This window comes from Ostrinia nubilalis, chromosome 1 (assembly GCF_963855985.1).
Source record: "Ostrinia nubilalis chromosome 1, ilOstNubi1.1, whole genome shotgun sequence".
Lineage (NCBI taxonomy): Eukaryota > Metazoa > Arthropoda > Insecta > Lepidoptera > Crambidae > Ostrinia > Ostrinia nubilalis.
Genome location: NC_087088.1, coordinates 12,295,474 through 12,317,408, shown reverse-complemented (window position 1 = coordinate 12,317,408; position 21,935 = coordinate 12,295,474). Strand labels below are relative to the sequence as shown.

Genomic DNA, 21,935 nt, shown 5'->3' with positions numbered 1-21,935 from the left:
TTAATTTTCAACTGGTAACACCATTATTAAAAAAAAACCAACTTTTTTCTGGGCATTCGCGGTTTACGTCAATGATTTATGAAAAGAATATGGAGAGGTCTTAAGCTCAATTTTCCCTTAATATTTTTTTTAAAGGAGTCTAGTTGAACTCTTTTTTTACTCATGGCTTCATTCAAAGCTTGATTCAGAGTGGAATAAGCGGGTGAGGGCGTGACTGCGAGTGAGAGTTGAAAAAGCCGGGTCAATCACAGCCCTACACAATCAACAAAAATATGTCAACATTCAACAAAATTGGCTACAAAAACTGTTGAAGGTTGAGATGTTTTTTGTTGATTGTGTAGAGCTAAATACGCGCTGGAGACCCGGCTTAATCTAACCATTTTCACCATACAGCCGCCAAAGTGCAACAGACGCCAAGCCATTAAGAGTCTAGAGTAACCGCACCACTACTCTGAATGTTGCGCTGCAATTTTATGATAATGTAATGCTAGAAATAGAAGTCAATTATAAACTTACGTCCGTGAGCTACGGACGGAGTGACTCCAAAGAATACGTGACTCTTTCTGAGCAACTCTATTGCTTCGACCTCTGTGGTATCGACTTCCGTTTCCTCGAATGACAGTGATTGTCACATCCTTGTGTCAAAGTGTCAAATTGTTGATCTTTTGAGGTTAGGTTGTGTTGTGGGTCAGGTTGTTTCCAACGAAAGCTTACATTTTAATTTTGTGTTAAATACAGTGACAAACATGAGTTATTCTAAATTTGATTTAACGTTTAAAATAGGTCAATATTTAGACCGACATCTTGTGTTTCCATTGCTTGAATTTTTAGCCGCAAAGGAGGTACGGTAAACCATACTCGTCATCATCATATTTTACCAGATTATTAAACTTATTCCTCTTAGAAAATCAAATGTTTTGGTTGTATACAAAATATTTATAGTAATTTGTTTGTTTACTACATATTTAACATAGTAAATGCAATATTTCTACTACCTTTCAGACATATGACCAGTCGGAGCTATTACAGGCTAAACTGGAAATACTCAGTAAAACTAACATGATCGATTATGTGATCGACATTCGTGGAATGCTCTACCCTGATGAGGATACTCCTGAAGTAAGTATTTTGTGTTTGAGTGAATTTCATTATTACTCTCTACTTTAGCTATTTCAGTTGGATAACTAATACTTTTATCTATTAGGAAATCAAGTCCAGAAGAGGTGTAGTCCTCTCACAGCTGCAAGTGCTGCAAGACGCTGTGGAGCCTGTTTTGAGGCTCATGCAAAGAGATGATGTCATGAAAACTGTTGAGACTATGCGGGACCCAAAAACCTTGATCAACTACTTAACTACTAACAAGGAATTTGAGGTAAGAGTTCTGTTAAAGCAACCATTCAATTAACTAGATTTTTGCCAATATCTACCTATTCTAGTTTCAAGGTTACTACTAAATCAACTTTCACCTTGCATAATTTAGAATCCTTGTATTAAAGCATCAATTTTATATTTTTTGATTGTTTAAGAACTTTGAAATTAAATTAATTTTAGATCCAGAGTTTGAATTGACGAAACTAGAACTTTTATTAATCAATTACATGTTTCTTTCCAGTTCAAAATTGAAATGATTGACAGCATGTACCGGTTGGCCAAATACAGATACGAATGTGGTAACTACGTTGAGTCGGCCTCATACCTCTACTTCTGTCAGCTGGTCATGTCTCCTACTGATAGGGTAACACATTTTTACTAGAAATTATTTAAAATGTTGCATTTTTTTTATAATTTAGGAAGCTAGTTTAAAATTTTAAACCCAAAATGTTATAAGTAATATCTTTATTCATATTACGTATATTACAAAACAACTGTTCTTCACACTATTAGTCATTGTTCTCCAATAGCATTACAGTGCTCTTCTTGTGTCAGATACATGCTGTTATAGTTGGCTGCCTGTGAATGAATATTACTTTCTTGATTATGATATTTTAACATTGAAATGCTGATAAATATTTTACTTGAGAGATACTTACAACATTGCAGCTTGTTATGTCTAAATAAGGATGACTTTGCCTTTTGTGAGTTTGTAGAGGCTGTACAGATGGGAAACATTTGCCGCACAACTCACATTGGTACACAAATGTACCCAAATTATCACTATTATTCTTTGCCATAAAATGCCCAATTTTATATCTAAAAATGATAAATAACTATTATAATAACCATCACTGATAAAAATTCTAAAACAAGCATTATAATGTTTAGATTTATTACCTGTGGTTGTAAAGTTGTTCATAGTTTCTGAATTTTCTATCACATGCATTGCACAATAGAAGTTTTGGCAAAGAAAAACTATAATATGCTTTTAGCCAAGGGCATAACAGCCAGTGCTCTTCAGCTTCTTTATATGACAAGAAAGAGGTTTCACATGTGTTGCACTCATAATTATTTTGTGTTGAATGCAACTTAGTATGTTTCAGTAGTCTTGGAATACTTGTAAAGACTTTCTCACAAAACTCACATTGTAATAGTGATGAAGTTTTTATTTCACGCACACAATCAGCACTGTCTAATTTTGAACATTGTTTAGAATGTTTCAATGCAAGATCATGTTGAGGCCACACCTGAAAGCACTCTATACACGTCCATACAATTTGCCAACGGGGCTGTACTTCTGCAGTGGTATGTCGCATTGCACAGTGTCTCTTTAGTCCAGTTTCATACACAAAACATTTCCCACAGGTTTCACATGGAAATGATCGCATCGGCTTTGGATAAATTGTATCCAAAATTTCTTTCTTTTTAGTATAATTCAGTGTTCTATTAAGCATGTGAATGTTTTCCATGATTCGAGCATTATTTTCTTTCACCTTTTCTAAGCTGTATTCTAGAGGACATAGAGCATTTAAGGACATGTTGGTGGCATTAATATTGTTAGCATCATTATTATAAATTAGACTCACTGAATGCATCTCAATTTGGTTGTAATCATCACCCCATAATTTCCTAACTGTGTTTGTTTCTGAATCTACCAATTTGGCACAAGAATCTAAATCAAAATTACTTAGCTCACTTCCAGATGCTATTTTTACTACTAAACGAGAAGACTTCTCATTTACTTTCTTTCTAAAAGCTGAACTATCCAGCCATGAACTGAATTGAATCCCAGATAAATCATTGCTACCTTCATTAATCGTGATCATTAAAGATTTACAATCTTGACCATTTTCAAATTTATGAACTATTAATTTTGCTGACATCTTGCAATCTCCAATTCTGACATTGATTGAGTGATAATTATTTACTTTTTAAATCAATTAAAAAAAAACATATTGGCCTTTTATGAAAAAGGATTTATGTGTATGCATAGTACCATAATCAAGAAGATTTTTTTATAATAATGTTTTATTTCTGAAAATTATTAATGATGAATTTTATATTCTAACATACTACACTACCTTTTTCAGAACTACCTGTCAGTTCTTTGGGGCAAACTGGCCAGTGAGATTCTCGTCCAGAACTGGGATGGTGCACTTGATGATCTTACAAAGTTGCGAGAGTTCATCGATAATGGTGCTGCTGGAGCAACCGCCAACAATATGCAAGCTCTGCAGCAACGGACGTGGCTGGTCCACTGGTCGCTCTTTGTATTCTTCAACCACGTAAAAGGGCGCGACCTAATCATTGAAATGTTCTTGTACAAACCACTGTAAGTGTTTATCTCTATGTAAATTTTTCATGAATGAAATATCTGTGTAAATGTGAATATTTAATAGCATACTTTTTCATTCATTTCCTCAGGTACTTGAATGCCATCCAGACGATGTGCCCTCACATTCTTCGTTACTTGGCGACAGCTGTCATCATCAACAGATCAAGGAGGAATGCGCTGAAAGACTTAGTAAAGGTTATACAGCAAGAAGCATATACCTACAGGTATAAACTTAAAACTTCTCTTTAAATTCAAATTTTTTATGTTATTCAAATGCGTTATAGAATAATGCGTGCTTAGATCCTATGTCACAATTATCATTACTTTGATTTTATATTCCAGAGACCCCATAACAGAATTCATAGAACATCTCTATGTTAACTTTGATTTCGAAGCGGCCCGAAGAAAGTTAAACCAGTGCCAGACAGTACTGCTGACAGACTTCTTTTTGATAGCTTGTCTTGAAGAGTTTGTTGAAAATGCCCGCCTCATGATTTTCGAAACTTTCTGCCGCATCCACCAAGTCATTAGTATTGGGTAAGTGTAAAAAAATAATGGAATTTAGTTTACTGCATAAGTAATCTTTAATTTACATCTCATCATGATGTGCTGCAAAAGTAGAATGTGAGTTTGCACATGGATGTGCAAGCACACTTCTTACGTTTTCATATTTTACAAATGTGTACGTTCTTACGACGCCACTAGAGGGCGGTGTTAGTGAATTATTTATTTATGGAAACAAAGTTCTAGGAAATAAAAAAAATGATTGGAAAATATGAACTTAATGTTTCTCAATATCAAAACATGTCCTGTTTCTGTTTACAGTATGTTAGCTGAGAACTTGAACATGCAGCCTGATGAGGCCGAGTGTTGGATAGTGAACCTGATCCGCAACGCACGTCTGGACGCCAAGATCGATTCGAAGCTGGGACACGTGGTAATGGGAGCACAGCCGCTGTCGCCGTACCAGCAACTGGTGGAGAGAATCGACTCCCTTGCTGTGCGGTCCGAGGCGCTCTCGTCGCTGGTTGAACGTAAACAGAAAGCCCGGAATCAAGACGTAAGTTTATAGATCGCGATCGAAAGATTGTGTTCATGTTTCTCTCATTACTCAGTGGAAAAAACTAATTTTTTGCAAGGTCAATTTATAAACAAAACGTAACATCTACATACACATTGAAAGCCCAATTATTCCAAATATTCATTCATTTAAATAAATGTACCTTATTGTTTCAAACTTGTGTCTTTAGGCGACGGTACTCACTTACCATCAGGTGATCCGTCTGCTCGTTTGCCTCATAAAAAAAACTTTGCAACAGTTTGGCTTTCCCAAAATCTTGATTCGAGCAGAAAAACATCGTATTGTAAACAATAATCTTAAATTTTTTTTTATTTCTTTATCATTGAAAAAACAGTACATTAATATAATAAAAAATAATATTATTGTAAATAAAACTATATCAGAAATCTTTTATTACAGATTCGTTGGGGAGCTCAAGAATTCTGAGATAAGTGAAGGAGTAATATTTGTCGCAAAAAAGTATCTTCAGTTTTGTAATTGTACCTACTAAATGTATGTAATAATAAATTTACACTATCCCAGAAATTTGAGGTTTTTTCTCTTATTAATTTTCTTACTAGAACTTAACTCAATAATACCCGTAATAGGTAGTGTGGTGCAGATACTATACAGCTGTGGTATTAAATAATGCCTGGGCCACACACATCGCGATAACATTCGGGCGACAGCGGAGCGAATCCGAAGCCGTTGAGACTATGCAAAAAAGCGCTCCAAAGTACGCGAATTACTTGGTTATACATAAACAACTCGACAGAGCGAATCTCTTCAGATTGTCGCCATTATTATTCTGATTAATAGTTATTGGGAATAAACCTATTTGAAGGTTTGTTAGAAGCACACTGGTTTTGCCATTGTCGCGATATGTGTGGCCAGGTAGGGGTAAGGGAAATAATTGTGATTATTAGCAATTTTTCTGTTATAAATTAATTTACAGTCATATTGAAAAGCTGGTGTTACTTGAGTAAGTTATAGTAATAATCAGAATAGAAGAGTATTTTGATCTAATATTAAACTCTATCTTCAAGACAATAAAATTAGGGACACAAGAAATAACAAAACAAATAATTTTCAAGCATTTTTATATTGAACATCAAATACACTATAATATTAATTTACACTATTCTACAGGTTTTATTGTAATGAATCTTGATAGAATAAAAGCAACCATGATAGTAGACAGAACAAAGAACACCACAAATATGTAAAATGTGTCTTCAGAAAACACATCAGTAAATGCAGGTATTTGATTGTATATTTCTTCTACAACATGCAAGTTGCCCTTTGATCGAGTCATTTTTCTTATTATTTCTTTTTCCTTTTTTCTGATTTAGTTTGAATAGTTGAAACGGGTTGTTCCACAGGTGCTAGTGATGAGATGTGTTTATTCAATAGTTGCAGTATTTCCAAACAGGTTAGATTACCACTTTTGAATGTGACTTTGCTCACTTTGGCTGTTTCTGTAACAAACAAAACATTTCATAAGATATTTATTAAGTAAAATATTTATTTATTTAAAGACTTTATTGCACACAAATAACAATGTTCCATACAAAAAGGCGAGCTTAACGCCATAAGTCATTCTTTACCAGCTGACCTATAGAAATGTGGTGGGATAACATTATGGTGGGTCATGTATTTGGTAAAAATAGTACACACCAAAGCTTTTAGCTACAGATTTCCACAATGGGTAGGGCACCCATGTACCTAAAAGTTTAGACTCCAGCCGAGATTGTCAGTTTTTACAAGACAAGGTGTTAACATTGGATGTCTGTCTCATCTGTGTTGTATTAAATAGATCCAGAATAGTAAATTCACAGGATAGTATAGTCAGACGATAAAACCTCACCTGAGATTGCTGGTACAATGGCAACATCTATTGTTGGGTCACTGCGATCGCATACTATTTCAGTCTTCAAAGAACAATTTGGATTTGTTCGACTTATTTTGGGCGAACTGATGTAATGCAGAAAGTTCCTGAAAACAGTTTTTATTTTAGTTACTCGTACGTAATGTAGAACGAGTTGCTATTATTGATTTGTATGAAAATTTTATGTTATGTCAAGTTCTACTTCAAAAACTCATACCAACCTTGTATGGGTAACGTTATCTCCAAAGGGATCAAATTTAACTGTTATTCGTTTCGCCGCTTTCAAATTTACACTTTTCAATTGTTTACTAATAGCTGAAACTACACCTCCCGATCTTCTGAAAGTCCCACTAATTGGGATAGACATTTTAATTTAGAATTTTCGGGTTAGAATTTTATCGATCCAGGAATGTAATGCGGAAATAGATATTGGTCATGAAATTTATTGGTAAGAGGGCGCTACTTCCATGTAAAAGTATGGTTAAAAAGAAGTGTTTCCTATTTTGTACGATAGTACATTTTATTTTGTTGGATTATACTGATATATTTTTTTAAAATTTCACAGATAAGTAACCCTACAAAATGTCAAAAGGCACGCCCACAGATTAAAATAATTGCGTTGTTTTTAACAATCTAGTTTGTGGTCGCGCTGGATCGCGCAGCGAAAGTTGAGGCGAGCACACTCAAACTAAGTTCAAAGCATCAAAGTTGATGTAAAGCCGGCACCTGGCTCTGGCTTAATATTTGAATAGAGATCACACAACACAATTAAAATATTATTATTTTATAATTCACGAAGGCGAGTGAGCTTTACAAATAATGTGTGGTGGTTCGCTACTGTTTGTTTTTATGGTTTTGATAGACATTACACTATTGTTATTTGCAAAAGTAAAGCTTACTCGCTCGCTTTCGTGAGTTGCAAGAACTACTATATGGTCATGGTCAGGTTTTTTTTAAATATGAGTAATAGGCTGTCTCCTGTGTCTTCCTACTCGATTTTGATATGATTTAGGCATAACATTATGGCACTCCTTTGCTATAGTAGCCTCCGCAATAAAGAAGCGTAATGAAAAAAAAAATTTAAACTGTCAAAATAAGTCAAGAAGGGGCCACCTATTTCATGTATTACAATAGCACATTTTAAGAATTTCGACACGAGGACTTTATAGTTTCATAATTTCAAGCTTTTTGTTAGTTTAAATCATTTAGCAGACAAGATGTACCCCGTTGGTCAACGTAAGTAATCCATACGAAATATTGTCAACCGATAGGATGCACACCAGCATCATCATTTTCTTTGTGCCATAAATAATTTGTTTGTAACTAAAATATCAGCCTAAATCATTTTTCCCTGGCTTATATCTACCAATTGTTCACAAAGATGAATATAAATTATAAATTACAATGGGTACAATTTATCGTGCATATAAATTAGGGATTCAACTAGGTTCATAATAGGTTTGATCAATTAAATTCATTCGGAAAATGTGTTTATGTACTTTTTAATTAAAAGATATACATGCCAAGTCAACACTACCCAGTTATTTGTTAATTTCGTATATAGAATATGTTTGTTCCCTAACAAATTAAGTAACTTTTATGTCCATGAGTTTTCCTTAAGGTCTTTTATATAATTCTCATTAATGATTATAGTCATTACTCTATCAATTATGCTAATAGCACCTAAAACCTTTATTCATCAAAGTAAAATATCTTGTTTTTAATTTATAGGTTGCAAATTTATGATCTTTCTTTGACATGAATAAAATAAAATTTCACATAAGACCAACAAGTGTTTGATTCTTAAGCTTTTAGTATTTGAACACTTTTATATCTTAATTCATTACTGTATTAAAATTATAGGACAATAAAATTTCCCATTACATAGTTTCCCTAAAGGAACAAGATAAAAAGGAAGCAGCAAACTGTGAATGTTGGCGAACAGTGTACTGTATGTTAATATTCCTCAGCTCCAGCGGGGGAGACAAGTGCGGGTGCCGTAGGCGTGTCGGCCACGGTGAGCACGGCGGCGGGCACCACGGGCGCCGCGCCGGGCGCCGCCAGCACCGCGCCCACCACCGGCGCCCCGCCCACCGGCGCCGCCGCCGCCGCCGGACCCATCTCCCTCGTGTCCCCGGCGGCTGCCCCACCCCCCGATCTCCCAGTCCTCACGTGTCCGAGAAGACCCAACCTCGGCCATGAAGGAAGACCGATTATGCTCCGAGCGAACCACTTCCAGATATCCATGCCGAGAGGTTATGTACATCATTACGATGTTAATATTCAACCTGACAAATGTCCAAGAAAGGTAAGGATTTGAAATCAAGAAGCTTCATAGATTATTTTATTCAGTATACTTTTATTGTTGTTATAATAACACACGTGATTTGTTACAGGTTAATAGAGAAATTGTTGAAACTATGGTACATTGTTATAATAAAATATTTGGTGCACTAAAACCAGTATTTGATGGTAGGAATAATCTATATACAAGGGATCCATTACCGATTGGTAATGATAGAGTAGAATTAGAAGTTATTTTACCGGGTGAAGGCAAGGACAGAGTATTTCGTGTTACTATTAAGTGGGTGGCTCAGGTAAGTCTATTTTGTAAATTCTTTGTATTATAACATAGTTCTTTTTTGGTATTTATTTGACATTATTTATTTATTTATAGGTGTCACTATTTGCTCTAGAAGAGGCATTAGAAGGGCGTACGAGACAAATCCCTTATGACGCTATCTTGGCTCTGGATGTCGTCATGAGACATTTACCTTCAATGATGTACACGCCAGTCGGACGCTCATTTTTCTCCTCCCCTGAAGGGTATTATCATCCTCTGGGTGGGGGTCGTGAAGTTTGGTTTGGTTTCCATCAATCAGTGAGACCTAGCCAATGGAAAATGATGCTTAATATTGATGGTACGTAATAGCTTTTGTGAAAATTTGTTGCTAAACAAAAAAATCTGATCGGTTTCATACAACATCCAAATGTGTTGTTTATAATTGTTACTTTTCATTTCAGTCTCTGCCACGGCATTTTATAAGGCACAACCTGTTATTGAATTCATGTGTGAAGTCCTAGATATTCGGGACATTAATGACCAGCGTAAACCTCTGACAGACTCTCAGAGAGTCAAGTTTACGAAAGAAATCAAAGGGCTTAAGATAGAAATTACCCATTGTGGTACTATGAAACGAAAATACAGAGTGTGCAACGTCACACGTCGACCTGCGCAAATGCAATCGTAAGTTGATTTTTGACCCTAAAATGTATATCATAATCCTATGTTTAGAACAGTTAACTGATAAATTAATATCTTTTTTATTACAGATTTCCACTGCAACTTGAAAATGGACAAACTGTAGAATGTACAGTAGCGAAATACTTCTTGGATAAATATAAAATGAAGCTCCGATATCCCCATTTGCCGTGTTTGCAAGTGGGTCAGGAACACAAGCACACATACTTGCCCTTGGAAGTTTGCAACATAGTGCCTGGGCAGCGGTGTATTAAGAAATTGACAGATATGCAAACATCAACCATGATCAAAGCTACAGCGCGCTCTGCTCCTGATAGGTAATATACCTAACTTTAGACTATGTTATTGTGAAACAGGATAACTTTATTGTGCAGCGTATTCAAGGAAAAGTGCTGATTAAATTACTATTCCCTTATCACAACTAAACTGGTAACAATTTTATTAGTCATATTAAATACATGATGTTTATCACAATTCAGGGAAATTGGTAATTTGATAAACTTGGTAACTTTAGCATACTGAAGTTTAGTATATTTCAATTTTTTTTCCAAGATAAACCTTCCAAAATCAGTTTGTAAAATATTTTTGACATAGCAATTTTACTAGCAGATTATTTATGATTAATAGCCAAAACTCCTAACTGACATGGTATGTTATCTCTGGCGTTGGTATTTAAAAGCACACCCAGACGCGAACCAAATAAGAAATATTTGGTTCGCGTCTGGGTGTGCTGCGCGAATGTCCCGACACAATTATTTAGCATTAAATGTTCGGCTAAACCAACGCGATCAGCCTGCGTGCGCGATGGCGATGGCGATCAATGCGTTAAAGTCTGCGCCCCGATTGCGCTAATTTGTAATGTCTCCAATTCATTGGCGTTTCATCTCTAGTCCACACTCCAGTCACGCTCCAATATCATTCCAGCCGATGTGCAATTTGGTATCGCGGTAAAGTTCACGCGCAAAGACAAAACAGGATTTATGCACCTTCCATTAAAATTCCGAACACCTTATTTTTTAAACAAAAACAGCAAATATTCGTGAAGCGTTTGACTAGCGTGTGAGGAAAAGTAGCTTCCTGTCAGCTTTTACGTTACAGCTTCGTTTGAATTAGCTGTCAAAACGACACCGCGATACGGATTTGTGCAAACAGCTGAGTATTTCGTTCGTCGGCCAGTTGCGTTACAGTTGAAAATATTTAGCTCAATCGGGGCGCTGATCGCCATCGCCATCGTCATCTTGCACGCCGGCTGCACGTTGGTTTAGCGGCTAAACTTTAGCCGAACCTTTAATCACTTTGTTTTATTGTAACCTTGTACAGAGAGCGTGAAATCAACAACCTGGTGCGTCGCGCGAACTTCAACACGGATCTGTACGTGAAGGAGTTCGGGCTGACGATCTCCAACAATATGATGGAGGTGCGCGGGCGCGTGCTGCCTCCTCCCAAGCTGCAGTACGGAGGCCGCGTCTCTTCATTGGGAGGACAGGTAAGGTTTCTTTTTGAACTTATAATTATTATAGCCCGCGTTATTTCGCCTTATTTTGTGGCAGACTAAGGCCCAGAACAGACGGTGAAACGCGACTGCAACGAAACTGCAACTTTCTGATGATTCTGATGAATGACACTGAAACTTTAAAACGGATAAGTGTGTGTTGCAGTATAAGAGTTTCATACAAAAAATACTGACCGCCTCGTGTTGATACGGTTACGATGCTCGGCGAACTTCCTATAGGCATGTGCTTTTTTCTTATACAAACCCTTTTGTATTTGTAAACCTAAACTGAGACAAACATTTCAAAACCGGAATCAGCTAAATCGGCCCAATGATAGAACATGTACTCAAAAATCCAATCTCTACCTGCCATACGTAGGTAATTGGTCGTTAATAACATATTAGCATAGATGCTAAGATCGCCGATCGGTGGTTTACGTTTTCGTCGAATCGGCGTAATTGTAATAAAGATAAGACTTTTTCCATGTGAACGCCAAAGATGTCACATGATACGTGGTGTAACGGACACGTAGATACATTTACACCACATAATAAAGCCTATTTTGGAATATTTTCCACTTATTATAAGCAAATCTCAATCATTTAAGTCCCTTACTGAGGCATTGTTATCAAGCTTGAAAAAAAAAAACGAATGCATATAAGGTGCAATATTGCAGTGTTATACTGCCACGTATCTCTGATTGCCGGGTTTGATTTGCGCATAATAAACTGAGTCAATTGCTCAAGTACCTAGAACCGACATCCGTAAACCTGAGTGGAGCTGAAACGAACTAGATGCATCTCATTGAATAACCCTTAAATCTAAAATCGAATTAAAATTCACAAAATTAAATATAACTCTTTTTAGAATTACGACAGTCTCGCGGGTTTTGTTATACCTATTCCAACGCAACAATTACTATCCGCCGTGATTTCTGACCCTATTCTTTACTGATACGCATTTGAATACAGTGCAGATGACCCCATAAACGATTTTACACAGTCTTGATACTTGTGTCATTAAACTTTACTTACCTTTTTTTTTTCGTTTTTCTTTTTCATGTAATTTATTTTGGTATCTTTGAATTTCTTCTTTTATTTCTTACAGCAGGCGCTACCCAACCAAGGCGTCTGGGACATGCGTGGAAAGCAATTCTTCATGGGAGTGGAAATACGCGTGTGGGCCATCGCATGCTTCGCGCCGCAGAGGACCGTCAGAGAAGACGCCCTCAAGTAAGTTGAATACATACATTTAAGTGAACACTAAAATTAATTTTATTTATTTAGCGTGGTTTAGATTATGGACCATGGTTAGATTATTTATTTATTTATATTTATTGTTTGCCCCATTAGGTTGCATATAGCACATAAACTGCTAGTGCCATGCAGTTTATTTAAATTATCTTTACCTTGTCACGTGGCGTGCCGGGAGATTCCCGAGCGTGCGTAATCGCCCTATGAGAGTAACGATAGTGTACCAGTCAAAGGACGCTACGAGTTATTTGACAGAAGACCCTTTTAATGTCTTTACGAATATTACTTTCAAGACAAATTGTAACTTTTCACTCTTTATCTCAATAAGTCGGCATCATTGAGTTGTTAAAAATAACTCGAATACCTACATGGTCCAGTGTCCAATGGCTGGAAGTTTATGATGCTGATATCGTTCCCCAAATGGCGTGGGGAGTAAAGACAAAATCCTCTATTAGCCTTTGTTGATCAAGAGATAGTTGTGCTCTTGCATAACTGCCCAGTGCCTATTCACTCGCCTTGAAGAGGCCCAGTTCATATGGTTCCGGAAAGATATCAGCAGGGCTTCTTTCTTCCTGATATTGATGATGACACTGTTTTCCTTCGTAGGAACTTCACGCAGCAGCTGCAGAAGATATCGAACGACGCCGGCATGCCGATCATCGGCCAGCCGTGCTTCTGCAAGTATGCCACGGGCCCGGACCAGGTGGAGCCCATGTTCAAGTACCTCAAGTCCACCTTCGTGCAGCTACAGCTCGTTGTCGTCGTGCTGCCCGGCAAGACGCCAGTATACGGTAAATATTACAATTTTCTTGTCACATTACACTCATTCGTTATTAAACTCACACACACACTATCACACTCCCACTAGGTGGACCGACGATCTGGTGAAGGTCGCGGGAGGTACCTGGATGCAAGCGGCGCAGGACCGGTCTTTGTGGAAATCCTTGGGGGAGGCCTTTGTCCAGCAGTGGACGTCTTTCGGCTGAAACGAACGAACGAACGAACACTATCACACGTTAGTCAATAACGCTCATATTCACAAACATTACTATTAGGTCTCACAGTGCGCGTGCACGTACAGGGTGACACACGAACCAATCACAGAGCTCTATTCAACGCTATGCGTTCGATTTGCTGCTTCACATAATCAAGCATCGTTTGTGAATTCGGGCGTGAGTTTCTTGCCCAGCTTCTTCTCAACGCTGGCACATTTATTGTTCTAAAGCAGTGGTAGGGTTAATACTGGGACGTGTAAAAGTACTTTTTAAAAACCTAGCAAAATAAAATAGTTTTATTAACATTTTTACTACGTTGAAATAGGGAATCAATTTGAGGTACGTTTGTAGCAATCTCAATACGTTATGATTTTGTAGAGCAACACAGCTTGACGTCACAATTTTAAAAACTCAATTAATTAACTTTTTGTCAATTTTCAGGCAACTAACGGCCGAATACTGAAACGCCATTTAAATATTTGACGGCTTCTCAAATAGTTAAGCAGCTCCTAAACTTACATTTCGCATACTCAAAACAATATCTGAGCAGTTCTCAATTTTTAAGCACCTCTCAAATTAAGTTGCACTCAAACGCCACTTAAATGAATTTTCGCATACTGAAACGCCATTCAACGCTAAGCATTACTCAAACAACTGTCAAATCGTCTTAAGCAGCTGTTAAATTTGAGAGTGCTTGCGCGGTATCTTAAATCCTATTCTTATACCTAAATCGACCTAAATAGTGGTAAATAATGTGTGTCATCGTTATCATTTCTTTCGAGCCTCGAGGAAATACCTAGATCTAATCGCAGGAACGCAATAAGGCTGAACGCTATTGAAAAATATTATTATAATGACAGGCAAATCCGAGCGAGGTTCCGCGTCCCTAAAGAAACGGTGTTGTTTCTGGATTCATAATTTGGAAGCTCTTTGAAACCCCTCACCAAATGCCATACAACCAGTGGACCAAATACTTATTATAACCCTACTATTCTACGCAACGGGAAGTTATGAACGTGTACTAGGTGATATCTTCCAAATCTAACAGCCAACTGTGCATCGTATAGTGCACGAAGTAACAACCAAAATAGCTCCTATGAAATCGCTTTACATAATCATGCCTATTTCTGAGGATTAAGGGGACATCGCATAGCAGCATTTCCAAGAGTTGTTGATTTGTCAATTTGATGCTCTGTCAGTCAACAATGATAAATGTCAATTGTGGTTACGTTTCGGTCCACGATCGCCACTTATTAGATTTCAACAATAAAAAGTATCACATTTAAAATTATTTTTTTAATTAAATAAAAATGCAAGCATTAATTTTTTTATATGATAAAACGAGATTTATATATAATAGAAACTAAAAATAAACTGTTCTATGTTAAGTTGATTGAGTATCTATACAGGGTGTTTGGTAAATGGGTATATGAGCCGACACTAGCCCATGTTAACATGGGCATATAAATGGTATGGTGAAGTCAGAAAATTGATATCTTCATTTTAATTATTTTAATTTTCATACAAATCGGAATTTATAAAATTTATTTTGTATCAAAATTAAAAAAAATAAAATGATGAAATCAAATTTCTGACTTCACCATACCATTTATATGCCCATGTTAACATGGGCTAGTGTCGGCTCATATACCCATTTACCAAACACCCTGTATATATAAAAGAAAGTCGTGTTAGTTACTCCACTTATAACTCAAGAACGGCTGAACCGATTTAGCTGAAAATTGTCAGGGAGGTAGTTTAGAGCCAGGAGAAGGACATAGGATACTTTTTATCCCGTTCGAAATTAAAAAAAAATCTGCTTATTTATTGCCAATAAGGCGGAACAAAGTTCGCCGGGTCAGCTAGTATTTCCATAAAAGACAATACATAACCAAACGATGCTGCGTGTAATGGATAAAAGACGTAAAGTTATCATTTGTGTAAATGAAAACATACTTTTTTTGGTAAATGTTGCCATTATGTAAACATTTGAGAGCTGCTTAGCTGATCACGGCTTCAAATCCGTTGAGTAGCGTTTGAGAATACCATTTAAAATTGAAGGATACTTAAATTTAGGAGCCCGTCAGCTGAGTGACAGATTTGAGTAGTGTTTCAGTATTCGGCCGTAAGGCCCGGTTTTTTAATTCGTAGTTAAAATAACCAATAGTCAAATTTGACAGATGTCAAATGACAAGTAGTTAAATATCAGAAAAAAATGTTTTTCGAACAATGGTTAGCTTGACTTTTAGTACATTTTTAACTATTTGTTAATATTTAACCATTAGTAGCAAAATTTAACAATTTGTTATTTTAACTATGAATCAAAAAACTGGGCCTAAACGATCATTACAAGGAATATGACAGATTTCATCGAATTCTATTAATGACTTTTATAGTTAGAATTGATGCATAAAACGGCCTGGCTTATTGATACGGTCTTTAAAGAAAACGAATATATTCTTGACATCGCCATGTCGTCGTAATCTGGTCCTTAGTGTTAAAATCTCCGGCTTAAGTCTAGATGTGTTGGGTAAATTATTCCATTACAAATCCGTTGTCTAGTACCCATAGTACAAGCTTTGCTTAGTTTGGGACTAGAGGCGCAGTGTATAATATGTCCAAGGAAATTTATATTTATTTACTAGCGGCCGCCCGCGACTTCGTACTCGTGGACCCCGTTTTACCCCCTTAGGGGTTGAATTTTGCAAATCTCCCCGTAAAAACCATCCTTGGACTTCAACAAACATTTAAAAAAAAGAATTGGTAAATTTTGCGATTCATTTTTATATTATAGATTATTATTTATTTGTCAAACAGCCGAAGTGAAGCGCGTCGGAGACACAGTGCTGGGCATGGCGACGCAATGCGTGCAGGCCAAGAACGTCAACAAGACGTCGCCGCAGACACTCAGCAACTTGTGCCTGAAGATCAACGTCAAACTCGGCGGCATTAACTCGATATTGGTGCCCTCGCTGCGTCCGAAGGTAAAGCCCAAGCGTTCTTATTCATCTAGGTTCATATGTTCTTTGTGTGTTATGTATTTCCATCTAATTATATGGCTAATCTATTATTATTATAAAGAAGACTAACTTTTTCCCACGGCATCGCGTGTAATTAACTTTAAATTATAGCCTTTTTGTGATGTATAAACAATAATACTGTTGTCATCAAAATCCGTTCAATACGTTTTGCGTGAAAAGGTGACAAACATACATCCATAAAAACTTTCGCACTTATAATAATATTAGTAGGATTAGAATATATTTATACCTAATATATTGTGTATTTCCATCTAATGCCTATTTAAAATGACTTATGCAATAAAAAAGCTCCGAATATATCTATTTATTTATTCAATTTAATTAAGTTAGCCACAGAGAAAATCGAAGTCTTCTAATGCTAAGTTCAGATACACGCGCGTTGAGCAAAGTACTCTGATACGTATATCATCGCGTTCATATTTTGTAAACCCCTATCATGAGCATGAGTCGAATTGTTTTTTAGAATGTACTTGCACCGACTCGCATTCGTCTGTACTTAGCTTTATTACGACTTTATTACAGCGCCATCTGAAGGCTTACGATAGCACTAGCTCCATTTGTAGCAGTCTAGACCAAATAGGTTCAGTTGTAGCTGTCTACTGCTGTAGATAGCAGCACTAGTATTAACAAAGTTTAAATTTATGATGACGTGTATAGATGGCGCTGTGATACAAGCCCTATTTTATCTGAATAACTCACTCACTCTGTAGAGATACCTGGCGCAACTATGTAAACATAAGTTCAAAAGTGCATGTAAGCGCCATCTGATGTTTTATGTGATATGTAACATCCACCGAATGTATCTTAACAAATTGGTTAGTTTCATAGTTTAATAAATAATAGTATTCTAACAAAAGTATTTTTCAATGTCCAGTGTTTTGTAGTATTGCTGAGTAATGTTTTTTCTATGCTAAACAGTCTATCTCTATTCTTCACCATAAAAGCACCATAACTTCATTCGAATTTCCAATAAATAGTAATTCGCATTCATTTGTTTTTGGAGTTAAGGAGCCAGTTCATTCAAGTTTCACATAAATAATACGCATTCGACTTCTTGAAGGGAAAGTGAAGAAGTTTAAATAAATAAATAAGTTTAGGAGTTTCATTTTCTCAAGTGTTTAGCCGAATATTCATACGAATTCTTGCGTATAGTCCAAACGTGTGCCATAGAGCTTATCTTAATATCAAGTGACGTGGGGTATCTTACGGTCCCCTGTCGGACTAGTAGGCCCGGTGACTTTTCATATCATGTACAAGCGGCCTAACGAACCGGTTTACTTGTTTAACCGAGCAATCCGCTTTCATTTGTTTCTCCGCAGCGTCCTTCTTCAAACCAGTAACCCGCATTCATTTGTTTCTCCGCAGCGTACTTTTTCAAACCAGTAACCCGCATTCATTTGTTTCTCTGCAGGTGTTCAACGAGCCGGTGATATTCCTGGGCGTGGATGTGACGCACCCGCCGGCGGGCGACAACAAGAAGCCGTCCATCGCGGCCGTCGTGGGCTCCATGGACGCGCACCCATCGCGCTACGCCGCCACCGTGCGCGTGCAGCAGCACAGGTACTGACCAATGCTTTCTTATACTACCCACTTTGTTGTTCCACCCATATTGTAATATTGCCCATATTCATAGAATTGCCTATAAACAAATTTAAGATACATATAAAAAATACCCGTATGTCCAAAGGGTACTACAAGGTTCGAGACTATATTGATGACAGGGATGCGTGGTTAGTTCAGTCTGCACATATTTGATGTACTTGAATTTGGTTATTCTTACCGTTAGATAATTGCTGGCAATTAGTGGTGACTGAGTTTGTTCTGGCGTTTCTTCTCAGCACTTGCCATATTATGTTTGTCTCGAAGCGCTGGTAGGGCCCAAAAGATAAGGAGACATGTAAAGTGCCCCATAAGGGCGGGCTACCTTTTCTTTTTTATTATTTACTATATTTTGAGGACCACTTGTGGTCTAAACTGAATATTTTTTTTTTTATTTTGATTTTTTATTTTATGATACTGTCCACTTTGTTATTCCAGCCATATTGTTCTCTCTTTGTTGTCCCTATAACGGATATAGCATGTAATTTTTTTGTTGTTTTTGAATCTTGACTAGCAAGGTTAAAAATATGCTGGCAACTATTTTGTAATACACAAAAATCTTTGTCCAGCATTGGACGTCATTTGGCTTAAACTGAACTGAATACAAATTCTTAACAAACTAAGAATGAGCCTTATGTCCAATAAGTGATTTCTTCCTTGTCTACCTTAACTATATTAGTTACGTATACTAAAAAGATATCACTAAATCGGATTCATATTAAATTAACATCGTGTTTTTTAATTTTAAAATGGTACAGGTGTTCTATCGAAGTGCAATTTAATGTACAAACCAATAAAACCGGCAATAATTAGCGCTTGCTATTTGCCTTAGATTGCTTATCTGTCATTTTTGACCAGCAAGTGGAAAAGACATGAACTGAAAACTCATGTATGTCGACGTGCAGAAAAGTTGAAGATGGAGGCGTCAGGAGTGCGGTGGACCGACGACTGAATGAAATTCGATTTTAACCGATTGCTCTGGAAATCTAAAGGAGAGGCTTATGCTCACCAGCGGACGTCCTGTGGCTGATAATGATGATATCAATGTTATCGATCATCGCTATTGAAACAGAACATCATTATTTACTCCAAACTATTGTCCTGTCCTCTTGAATATTTTTTGATCTTGGAATTTTTTATAGCAGAACTTTATTTAGACTTGATACATATTGGTTCCAAATTTTATCCCATAAAATTCTTTATTTTCCAAATTTTTAGAATGATAATCCAAGTATAAGTTTATAACTATAGCTTTCCTCCTTTAATTCAATTGTGTCATAATATACTCGTAACTTCAACCAGATATGAACCCAATATTACAATCTAAGCTGGCAACTTGTAGAACTTTCGAAGCTATCAAGTAATAGTAGTGCAAATTCTTGCAGACAAGAAATAGTGCACGAGATGAGTAGCATGGTGCAGGAGCTGTTGATAATGTTCTACAAGAGCACGGGCGGGTTCAAGCCGCACCGCATCATCATGTACCGCGACGGCATCTCCGAGGGGCAGTTCATCCACGTGCTGCAGCACGAGCTCACCGCCGTGCGCGAGGCCTGCATCAAGGTACACCTTCATTTGTTTATAGTGCTTTCACATTTAGGCGACTTTAGCAGCGCGACTGTCGCGCGACTCATAACGCTTATACCTGCTTAAGTCTAATAAATGTAGAAAACCTCTACTCGATGTACGGACAACCTTAAATTAAAGCCGCGTTTTCACTAGGAGACATTTGTCCCGCGACTCTGTCGCCCGACACGAAATTCACGTGGCCCGCGCAATGCGACATCTACGGGTCATGAGACTTGTCCCTTGTCGATGCTCTGCGAGTGTCGACATGCGCGATCTTCGTGTCCCTCGACAGTCGCCCGACAGCCTTTGAGTAGTGAGGTCGCGTGTCGCTTTGTATCGCTCCTCGGGCGACATACTGTTCACTACTGGCTAGTGTGAACAAGTCATATGTCGAGGGACAAAGTTGCAGAGACGACAATGTCGGACGACTTATCTCCGCGACATGTCCCCTAGTGAAAACGTGGCTTAATTATAAACTGTATGACAGTGCGGCTGCGGAATTTCGTGTAGGCGCACACTAGGCGACACGCGAAAGTGACTAGACTATAGTCACAAAATATAACAGAAGGTAAACTCATGTATGTACCTCGCTTTGCATACCTCTCTCGCTCGCACGCTCGGCCGTCGCGCTAGGGTTGTCTTGTCATGTGTTGCGTTTATTTCGTTATGATAGAAAAATGTTACTCTTAATACTATGCAAGAAAGACAATAACAGATATCCACGTATACTTATTTATATTTAGTACGTTATTATAGTAATAGTTTGCAAACAAATACACGAGAAGGAAGTAGTATTTAGTTGAGTGGTTGACACTATTATCCAACTAATATTATAAATGCGAAAGTTTGGATGTCTGGATGTTTGTTGCTCTTTCACGCAAAAACTACTGAACGGATTTTGATGTAACTTTACAGTATTATTGTTTATAACCCTGAATAACATATAGGCTATAATTTATGACGATCTGTGACAAACTAAATTTCACGCGGGTGAAGCCGCGGGCAAAAGCTAGTTATCCAATAATTCCTAAAACCTCTCTAAAACAATTCGATATTCCTAATAATTGAGTTGGCTTTCCATTTCAATTGAAATTCAAATAAATAACTTACTTACCTCCCCGAATCAACTGGTAATTTAAAAAATGAAAATTCGGTATTTAATGATGAGTTTAAGCAACCAAATACCGAACAATTATAATACGACTTTTTCTGTTCACTCATTTTCGTCAATTTCGTAAAACAAAATAATATCACAGGCGGTTGACCGGCGCGTGACTCAAGCGAACCACAGCGAACGTGTGGCGAACGTGTGTCGTGCCACGTCGCGCTCGCATTCGTCCAAGACAGTCTTGCTAGAGCGGTGTCTATGTGTGCGTGGCTCGAGCGCGTTTAGTATGGAGTTTGTCTTCTGTTATATTTTGTGCTATAGTCTGGTCTGCGAGCACGTAGAATTTTGTCCAATGACCCCAAGCTACCCATCCTTATAGCTCGCGCGTAATTATGTTGCTGTCGCGCTCGCACACTCACTGCGGGCGCCCGTCAGCAATATAATTACGCGCGAGCGATAAAGATGGGTAACTTGGGGGACAAAATTCTACGTGCTCACAGACCGGGCTTTAGACAATTTCATACATTAGCTTGTCGTCGCGACTCCGCGACTCTGGCACCAAGTGTAAACTTTGGACAAAATGTATAAAATTGTCGGTCTCAGCTTTGTGTCGCGTCTAAGGGCTGATTTTTCAATCGTTGGATAACTTATAACTGAAGAATAAGTTTGGCACATTGACAGTTTTAGTACGGGAAATATGTCAAAATGAGAATGTTATTCTTCAGTTAAAAAATATCTGACGATTGAAAAATCAGCCCTAAGTCGCCAAGCTGTCGCTTTTTCGTGTCGCTTAGGGTGCGCCTACACTTTATTGTGAATCCGCTGCTGCCGTGCTGTTGTCGCGCTTCTGACGCCCTAATGTGAAGGCGATCTTAAGGTGCCCGCTGACCAGGAGCTTATGCGTGCAATGTAACAATGTTATATACGGTCGGTGCAACCCAGCCGAAACGTCAGACGA

General features: G+C 37.5%; 4 protein-coding genes and 1 long non-coding RNA gene across 9 annotated transcripts in view; 2 read left to right on the top strand and 3 right to left on the bottom strand.

The window, feature by feature from the left end:
* Nucleotides 1–641: 641 nt before the first annotated feature.
* Nucleotides 642–5,315, top strand: LOC135072652 (eukaryotic translation initiation factor 3 subunit E). Its single transcript, XM_063966667.1, has 9 exons — nucleotides 642–842; nucleotides 1,003–1,119; nucleotides 1,205–1,372; nucleotides 1,613–1,735; nucleotides 3,465–3,706; nucleotides 3,799–3,933; nucleotides 4,052–4,246; nucleotides 4,535–4,769; nucleotides 5,190–5,315. The coding sequence occupies exons 1-9, from the start codon at nucleotides 747–749 to the stop codon at nucleotides 5,214–5,216; spliced, it is 1,338 nt and encodes a 445-aa protein (XP_063822737.1). The 5' UTR covers nucleotides 642–746; the 3' UTR covers nucleotides 5,217–5,315.
* Nucleotides 1,822–3,436, bottom strand: LOC135072660 (uncharacterized). The gene is made up of 3 exons (XR_010257471.1): nucleotides 2,272–3,436; nucleotides 2,031–2,190; nucleotides 1,822–1,950 (listed from the first exon to the last, which is right to left on the bottom strand). It is a non-coding gene; the product is annotated as an uncharacterized LOC135072660 (long non-coding RNA).
* A 537-nt stretch (nucleotides 5,316–5,852) lies between the features above and the next one.
* Nucleotides 5,853–6,084, bottom strand: LOC135075908 (uncharacterized). The gene has a single exon (XM_063970366.1). It carries the CDS (start codon nucleotides 6,082–6,084, stop codon nucleotides 5,908–5,910), a length of 177 nt encoding a protein of 58 aa, XP_063826436.1. The 3' UTR covers nucleotides 5,853–5,907.
* LOC135075916 (large ribosomal subunit protein mL53) lies at nucleotides 6,002–7,100 on the bottom strand. Its single transcript, XM_063970372.1, has 3 exons — nucleotides 6,879–7,100; nucleotides 6,637–6,764; nucleotides 6,002–6,247 (listed from the first exon to the last, which is right to left on the bottom strand). Exons 1-3 carry the CDS (start codon nucleotides 7,022–7,024, stop codon nucleotides 6,093–6,095), a joined length of 429 nt encoding a protein of 142 aa, XP_063826442.1. The 5' UTR covers nucleotides 7,025–7,100; the 3' UTR covers nucleotides 6,002–6,092.
* Nucleotides 7,101–7,755: 655 nt separating this feature from the next.
* The window catches only part of LOC135072482 (protein argonaute-2), a 29,381-nt gene continuing 15,201 nt past the window's right edge, over nucleotides 7,756–21,935 (top strand). The window contains exons 1-12 of one of the 5 annotated variants that reach the window (XM_063966438.1): nucleotides 7,756–7,893; nucleotides 8,628–8,965; nucleotides 9,054–9,254; nucleotides 9,335–9,578; nucleotides 9,682–9,904; nucleotides 9,991–10,236; nucleotides 11,240–11,405; nucleotides 12,523–12,644; nucleotides 13,272–13,456; nucleotides 16,478–16,644; nucleotides 18,113–18,261; nucleotides 19,686–19,863. In XM_063966438.1, the coding sequence (XP_063822508.1) occupies nucleotides 7,875–7,893; nucleotides 8,628–8,965; nucleotides 9,054–9,254; nucleotides 9,335–9,578; nucleotides 9,682–9,904; nucleotides 9,991–10,236; nucleotides 11,240–11,405; nucleotides 12,523–12,644; nucleotides 13,272–13,456; nucleotides 16,478–16,644; nucleotides 18,113–18,261; nucleotides 19,686–19,863 (2,238 nt within the window). In that variant the 5' untranslated portion in view covers nucleotides 7,756–7,874. Of the gene's footprint in view, nucleotides 7,894–8,627; nucleotides 8,966–9,053; nucleotides 9,255–9,334; nucleotides 9,579–9,681; nucleotides 9,905–9,990; nucleotides 10,237–11,239; nucleotides 11,406–12,519; nucleotides 12,645–13,271; nucleotides 13,457–16,477; nucleotides 16,645–18,112; nucleotides 18,262–19,667; nucleotides 19,864–21,935 lie in introns of those variants that run through there. The other 4 variants (XM_063966429.1, XM_063966423.1, XM_063966413.1 and 1 more) reach the window with 4 other exon arrangements.

Bases quoted from the DNA above. Each gene is read 5' to 3' on its own strand.
- LOC135072652 (XM_063966667.1), top strand. From the start codon at position 747: ATGAGTTATTCTAAATTTGATTTAACGTTTAAAATAGGTCAATATTTA. The intron at 1,373-1,612 runs GTAAGAGTTCTG...GTTTCTTTCCAG, and splicing joins CTACTAACAAGGAATTTGAG to TTCAAAATTGAAATGATTGA. The intron at 1,736-3,464 runs GTAACACATTTT...TACCTTTTTCAG, and splicing joins TCATGTCTCCTACTGATAGG to AACTACCTGTCAGTTCTTTG.
- LOC135075908 (XM_063970366.1), bottom strand. From the start codon at position 6,084: ATGACTCGATCAAAGGGCAACTTGCATGTTGTAGAAGAAATATACAAT.
- LOC135075916 (XM_063970372.1), bottom strand. From the start codon at position 7,024: ATGTCTATCCCAATTAGTGGGACTTTCAGAAGATCGGGAGGTGTAGTT. The intron at 6,765-6,878 runs GTTGGTATGAGT...AACTGTTTTCAG, and splicing joins GATAACGTTACCCATACAAG to GAACTTTCTGCATTACATCA. The intron at 6,248-6,636 runs GTGAGGTTTTAT...TGTTTGTTACAG, and splicing joins CATTGTACCAGCAATCTCAG to AAACAGCCAAAGTGAGCAAA.